Source organism: Triticum dicoccoides, chromosome 2A (genome assembly GCF_002162155.2).
Source record: "Triticum dicoccoides isolate Atlit2015 ecotype Zavitan chromosome 2A, WEW_v2.0, whole genome shotgun sequence".
Taxonomy (NCBI): Eukaryota; Viridiplantae; Streptophyta; class Magnoliopsida; order Poales; family Poaceae; genus Triticum; species Triticum dicoccoides.
This window is the reverse complement of record NC_041382.1, coordinates 407,762,199-407,769,761: the sequence shown is the minus strand read 5'-3', so window position 1 is coordinate 407,769,761 and position 7,563 is coordinate 407,762,199. Positions and strand designations below refer to the sequence as shown.

Here is a 7,563-nt window from a genome sequence, read left to right as displayed (position 1 = left end):
AGGACATGGATATCGATGGTGAAACAACTCCTCCACTCCATGACGAATATCGGGAAGCAGCTCACTCAAATTCGCCCCTCACCACTCCCCTCATGGCAGAGCCTCAGTCGCCTCGGTGCACTGAAGAAATTCTAGCCGGTTCCGAAGAACAACAACCTGTGCTCCAAAGCATTCCTGGCGAATTTCTAGCTGTAGCATCTGATGAAAACGCTAATGATGATCCTGATGTTGATGTTATCAATGCATCTCCTCCCTGTGCAGACTCAATACCATCAGAAGACACTAACACAGTACCAACTGCTAGCGCTGAGAAAGTTGCTCGTGCCATGGCTGCCACTGATCCAAATGACTCAACTGGGTCCCCACGACCAGTCCTTGGTGTCAGAAAGAAAATGCACAATCTTCAACAGGTCCCAGTTATGCCCAAGTTTGGCAAAAGCCTCAAGTGACCAAAATTTGACAGCGCCAAATTCTTCGATAAAAAGAATTTCTTCATTGGCGAGTTACCCTATGACTCGGCCAAGCTAAGGCGTTTGAGATTCTGGACAAGGACACAGATGAACTTCTATGCTTCACTATTGTTTGATAAGAAGAAAGTGGTCCCGCATCGTCATATTCCTCATGTGGATATGTGATCCATTCCTTTCTTCCGGCCTGTTTTGGCTGTGATACATGATGCTGGACTGCTCAACTTCTGCACAGATGTTTGCGACTGGAATGAAGAGCTTATTCTTCAATTTTATGCTACTATGCACTTCTCAGGCAACATTGATGACACAACTACTTGGGCTCTGGACTGGATGAGTGAAGACACTCACTTCAAAGCACCTATTGATGAATTACTTCGTGCTCTTCTAGTGGATCCATCCCAAGAAGGAGCCAAGAAAATTTATGAAGAACCCGAGTTGCCCAATCATCTGATGCAAGTGCTGATGAAATCAATGGCTGAAGGAAATGCTCCAAGGACAACCTTCCTAGTGAAGGATTTGCTATATGTGCCAAAGACTGTATGTATATCACATTCTGGCAAAGACCCTCAGTCCGGTCAAAGGCCACAATTCCAACATTGAAGAAGTTGTGGGAGTCATGAAGAATTTGTTGTTCCACATCATACATGGCACTCCCATCAACATTCATGATTTCTTTCTGATGACTTTGGTCACTGTCGCTCAGTCCCCATTTGACTTGAAGCCGTATGCACCATGGATTATGACATTCATCAGATCCCGGTCTTCAGTCAACTACAAGGCTGATCGTCAGAATCATCTGAGTTATATGCCTGATGTCGAAGTTCTTCAATGCACATTATCCACTGTTCCTGGCAAAGGCAAGAGTGTTATCAATGAAGGAATGCATCCCCTTGATGGACAATTTCATCAACCCATTTCCAGCTCCATAGCTAATGAATCTATCAGCCAAGACACAACAACAAAAGTTTCAAGACCATCTTCTTCATGAGAAGCACCACGTGTCATGACTGACCGTAAGCTGCTTATCAGTCTTCATTAGAAAGTTGACAAGAAACACCGCTGGGTTAAGCGTCAGTTCGCTGCCATACAAGACAACATGGTAGTGACACATAACGCAGTATGCAAGAATAGATACTATCTCCATGAGATATTTGATCGCAGCTGGGCCATACTCTCACACCTCAAGACAGATGAAGAACTTGCAGGTGAAGATTTCCAAATGAATTTCGACTGGGTTGAACCGCCAAGGAAGAAATTCAAGATCACTCAAGTTCCTCCTCTAATGCCATGCTCTGAGTCTTCATCGTGCTCTACTGATGAAAATGAAGCTGCTGAAGACACTGCTGCTAGTCCTTCTGCACCGCGTGACCCCAACAATGTTGGTGCTCCTTCGTCCCTTCCTTGATGATTTTCTTCACGGGCGCTAGTTCTCAAATTCCACACCTTGGGTCATTTGATGACAAAGGGGGAGAAGTTTGAGTTAGTCTTCAAGCGGGTCTTTATATGGGTTATTTTTGCTTAAGTTGCAACTCTTGAACTTTTATGTGCTCTTGCTGAGTTGTAACTTAATAACTCTTGGTCGTCTGACTCTTTTGCTTCATTTGATGCGCATGCTTAGATCTTAAATATATATCTGCTCATGCATGCACAATTTCGTCAGGCACCAATTTTCATCATGCATTCATATTCTTTAAATATCCTATGATTGTGCAGGATTGGATTCCAAGATATAGGGGGAGATCTCCACAAATTCAACCTGCCATGTGCATTTGCAACAAAGCAAATTCCTCATATGAACATCTTTAGGGGGAGTTCCTCAATATCTTGTAACCAATTTATTCAAAACTCTGTACTTATACTTCAATTATTTTTACTCCCGTTGAAACTTAACCAATTTGTCATCAATCACCAAAAAGGGGGAGATTGTAAGTGCATCAAGCTCCCCCTTAGTGATTTTGGAGTATTGACGACAAATAGGTTCAGGAACTAATGAGTTTGTGAGTATACACAGGTGACAGAGTCACCGAAAATTTGGTTTAACACGTGGAAGACGACCCCTAAAAATGTATTTCTTCAAGTGAAGAAATTGGTGATGAAATTGGTACGGTCTTTGATGAAATTGATGTGAAGACTTTTTTTTCATAGTTTCTTTTCTTCTTCTTTGAGTCATAGGAAAAACCGTAATGTTAAAGGGGTTCTAGGTGAATCATATTTCACATTTCCAAGTGATGCTCAAACCTATACACAAAAGCCGCTTCGAATGAAGCCTTTGGAAATCTCCAGTATAGCTGACACATTTTCTAGCGACAGTGACGAAGTTCATCTGGTCACTAACGAATTCGGTCATGCTGAGGAGTTAGGAGTTCACTAGTGCGTTCTGCCTAAAAGTGAGGAAATTGAGTGCCCTGATGAATTTGAGAGTTCAAATTCCGCCCGTTGCTGCGTCGCATGCCAGCTGTCAAGTGGATCCTTATCCTGACAACGGTCGAATCAGAGAAGGGCATTTATGACATTTCATGTCGGGTTACCCCTGGCTATAAATAGTCGCCCCCACAACCACTTGGTTGTTGGCTGCTCCGAGAGAGACTGACACTTGTCATAAGAGAGCAACCCATCCTCTGACGACTTTGAGAGAATCCTAAGTGAGGAAAAACCCAGAGCCAAAGTGACTAAGCATCACTGAAGAGATTGATCTCTGTGATCTGATGCCTATTACCTTTGAAGACTGTCATTCTTCCAGATGGTTGGGCGTCAAGTTCTGAGTACACTAAGTGTCATTGTGGTGTGCCGGTGAACAAGTCTATGAAAGTTTTGGAAGTCTACCTTGAAGAATTACCACGAGTGATTGGGCGAGGACTAAGTGACCTTAGCTCAAGAGCAATGCGGTGAGGACCGTGTGTCCTCTGAGTTGCGACTCAGTCACCTCAACCAGACGTACAGTTGATGTAGCAACCAGAACTGGTCTACCAAATCCATAGTCTTGACTGAGCCTACCTGGTTTCAATTTCCTCAACCCTCTCTTACTTTATTCCACTGCTGAAGAATTTGTGATATGTTCTCTGACGACTTTGAACTGAAGTATTTCATTATGCTATCTTTCATTTCCTCAGTTCATTCTCTTCATGCATGTATGATTGTACGATTGCATGTTCTTCACTCTTATGTATCCTGGTTGAATGTACTCTGATTCTGTGATGACTTAGTTTCCCTTGTGTTTCTATTTCTTCACTCTGATCTTCTTCAAATTCTTCAGAGCTTGACGAATCTCTAAAAATCTCCCATTCACCGCCCTCCTCTGGGAGTAAACCTGCGCTTTCAGTGGTGAACGTTGGGGTGCCGAAGGTTAGGCTTTCCCCTTACGGTAGGTTAGGCGCTGCCCGTACTTGGCACGCCGACCGACTGAGAGAATTCTCGTCAGATCCCTTAGTAGGGGTCGAAGCGCAGCTGGAAGTCATGGACCGGAGGTCACACGAGGGGCTAATCTAGATTTGGGCCTCCGGAGAGTAATACCCTATGCCATGCTGGTTTTGATTATTCATAATGGAGGGATACCACGTGTGAGGGGTTACAATGGTGTATGAGATTGCTACCGAGAGTTCTCCTAGCTGAGGATAGATGATCAATGAGTATCCTAGACCTTCCTTTATATAGACAGGAGAGGTCTAGGGTTTACACGTCAGATGCGATCTGGGGTGCTGCTGCCCTCTAGTCTTGGGCCTCAAGAAGGTCGTCTTAGCTCTTAGGGTTTACACCGTGTCCTGGGCCTGTTGGGCCCCCTTGTGGTTGACGTGGCCGAGCTTCTTGGTGTTAGTCACCCGCGGTACAGGACCCGTCAATTCTCACTTAAGACACATGGTAAGTATGTGTACTACCTTGTTCCAAAAGCTTTATGTTGGATTACTATATTGCTTGCGGTATTAATGCTTACCAATTGATAAATCTGATATAAGCCTAAGAACAACACTGATAATCAATCCGGTGGAGACTTTCTTGAACGTACGTGTACTACAAAAAAAGATCATACATTGCGTCTGACTGCACAAAAACAAATCGTAAGTACTGCCTAATTTGTAGGCTTTAAAGTATAGTCTAACCATAATTATGCAAACTATCAAACACTGCTCTAACAGTACTATCAATCATATTGCAGGATGAATCGAGGATCAAACATCCATCAAAACAACTTGATACGACATCAATACCTGATGTAGAAATCATTGAGGAAAAGAGCTCCCCAAGCACGTTGCCTTCGAGCATGGGCGTCTCGTCCTCCTCAGGGAAGAATTCATCCTCTCGTGAACACATCCGTGAGCTAGAACACATCATTGCAACTCAGGAAGCAGATACAAAAAAGGCAAATGATATGTTTCATGAAGAGCTGAATGAAATATTTTTTCCTAGATAGTAGAAATTAAAGAACTCAAGAAGAAGCATCTAGAAGAGATTGAAGATTTCAAGATGGATCAGCAGAAGAAATCCACTGTCTTTGAAAAAAGATAAAGACATATGGAGGCAATGTTCAGTCACCTCTAAGGAAGTCCACACAGTCAGCACAAGACAACGTCCGAAAAACACTGATGGCCTCATGCTTATAGTCAACTTAATTTTCCTTTATCCGAGACAATGTCCTCTGCTTCTCCTTGTAAAATGTCAGGTTTCACTTATAATGAAAGATTTGTTGCCAATGTTTCTCGTATTCCATCAATTCAAATTTTGAATCTTTTTTCCTGAAAGTACAAATGAAATACACATTCGCTGGCAAAATTAATAATATATGAATTACAACTTTTTTCTACATCCTACGATAATTGTGACGTAAATGCATGTCGTCACCAATGTCTGGTCCCACATGTAAGCAACCACGTTAGCATCTTCTGGGCCCATATATCAGTAGCGTTGACCGGTCAAAACTAACGCCGACTTACTACTGACGGGACCGTCGGCGATAATGCCCACGGCGGACCCACATGAAAGAAGCCACGTCGGCAACTGCTGGGCCCACCTGTCAAAATCTTTGACCGGTCAAACCTGCGGACCGAACACTGGGGATGGATTATCGTCGTCAAAAAGATCTTAGGCGACAGATTGGGCTATCATAGGTGACATTCTGGGCCGTCACCGAAAACGGCAAATTTTTTGGTTCGTCACCTAAAATGCAATCTTGCGTGGCGAAAAAATGATGCAGTACTTCTTTTTTATCACGGCGCTTCGGTAACGGTGGGGATGATGGCCGGAATACGTAACTGGTGTATTTTCCGTGATGAAAAACGGCTATATGTGACCCAAGTGAAACGTCGCAAAATATAACAAATTTTGTAATACAAGTATCCTGCTAGATGAATTACCTCAAAGTATTCCCTGTATTGTTGCTCCTCGAATTAATTAAACCCCTGTAAATAACTTACTAGTCGGTAGATGTAGAGAGTTTAATGTTGAATTTTCATGTGTCGTTGGTGTTTCCCTCTCCGTGAGTTGCAACTAGCAGGGTTTTTTTTTCTGAAAAAGTTGCAATTAGGCGTTGCATTCTGAATTGGAAGGAGGAATAATTTATTCCACAACCACCAGTAGTTAGCTTATAAAAGCTCTTTGCTTCACTACAAAGGGAACTTGAAAGTCTTTGCTTATCAAATAAAAAATGCCCAATGATAAACTATGATACAAAGAAAGAAGGTTTTCTTTGTACCGACAATAAACCTAAAATGAACAATGATAGATGATGCACCCCACCCATACAAAGATCCCATAAACCATGCATCATACAAGTCCTGAGACCCCCCGTGCCATAAAGCACACAATGATTAGACCAAACAGCAATCACCCTGCAAAGAAATGAAATGCTATACCAGATTTAAACATTTAGCAATCTAGCAGCGACACGAATCAGGATTTTCGTTGTAAAATGAAGTGCATTCTTTAGCAAATAACACTGCAGAGTCGGGAGCTGAATTCACGTGAGTTAGTTGATTAATGTACATTAGATCAGTGCTGCCCAGGTAGATTTATGTGCAGTTATGCAAGCTCTGGAGAATCATAATGGATGCATGGCTCTGCTGTACTTTGTATAGCAAGAAAAATTACCGCCAGATCTTACAGGCCAGGCAGATGAATCTCATCAGTGCAACTGTGCAAGCAATCCTTCAGACAGTGGTACAGTACAGCACCGTGACAGACAAGACGCCGACCGACGACGGTCCCCTTCTTCATCTTCACCTTGAGCCACCAACAACCTCACTCCCTCGCTCACTCCCCACCCGTAATATAGACTACTAGGAGCGAAGTCCAGCACACTCCTATCCCACATCCCAAGACAAGAAGCGCCTGGAGCTTGCCATGGCAGCCAATCCAGATCGGGAGGTGTGCCACCGGGCAGGGAGAGGAGGGAAGATGCTGCTGCCGGTGATGGCCGTCTTGGCGGCGGTGGTGCTGGCGTCGCTGCCGTCGGCGGCGGTGGCGACCAACTACACGGTGGGCGACGAGAAGGGGTGGAACCCCAAGGTGGACTACACCTCCTGGGTGAAGAAGCACCGCCCCTTCTACACGGGCGACTGGCTCCGTAAGCCCACACTTCACATTTCTCCTCCCTCCCGATCTGCTTCAGCCACGTACGCACCATTGATGGGGGAAGAAGCTAACTGAGCTTGGTTGGTTGGTTGGTGGCAGTGTTCGAGTACCAGAACGGGCGGTCGGACGTGGTGCAGGTGGACGAGGTCGGCTACGACAACTGCGACAAGGAGAGCGCCATCAGCAGCCACAGCAAGGGGACCAGCTACGCATTCCAGCTCAAGGAGGCCAAGGACTACTTCTTCATCTGCAGCTACGGCTACTGCTACTCCGGCATGAAGCTCGCCGTCACCGCCAAGAAGGGCCCCGCCTCTTCCTCCCCCGACTCCGGCTCGTCCTCCTCCTCCTCGCCGGCCGCCAAGTCATCCTCCAAATCCGCCGCCTCCCCTCTCGCCGCCCGCAACGCCGCCCCCCTCGCCGCCGCCGTGGGCGCCGCCGCCATGCTACTCAGGATGCTCTGATCAGTTGATCTGGCTAGCGATTCCGTTCTCCGTTAAGTCCAGTTTGGCTCAGATCTTGTCAGATTTTCTCT

At 45.1% G+C, this 7,563-nt stretch overlaps 1 protein-coding gene across 1 annotated transcript; it reads left to right on the top strand.

Annotated features, from left to right (window-relative positions):
* Window positions 1-6,686: 6,686 nt before the first annotated feature.
* On the top strand, window positions 6,687-7,557 carry LOC119354722 (mavicyanin-like). Its single transcript, XM_037621464.1, has 2 exons — window positions 6,687-7,023; window positions 7,131-7,557. The coding sequence occupies exons 1-2, from the start codon at window positions 6,801-6,803 to the stop codon at window positions 7,490-7,492; spliced, it is 585 nt and encodes a 194-aa protein (XP_037477361.1). The 5' UTR covers window positions 6,687-6,800; the 3' UTR covers window positions 7,493-7,557.
* The last annotated feature ends 6 nt before the right edge of the window (window positions 7,558-7,563 follow it).

Excerpts from the sequence above, each read along its gene's own strand:
- LOC119354722 (XM_037621464.1), top strand. The coding sequence starts at position 6,801 with ATGGCAGCCAATCCAGATCGGGAGGTGTGCCACCGGGCAGGGAGAGGA. Across the intron at positions 7,024-7,130 it reads CTACACGGGCGACTGGCTCC|TGTTCGAGTACCAGAACGGG; the intron begins GTAAGCCCACAC and ends GGTTGGTGGCAG.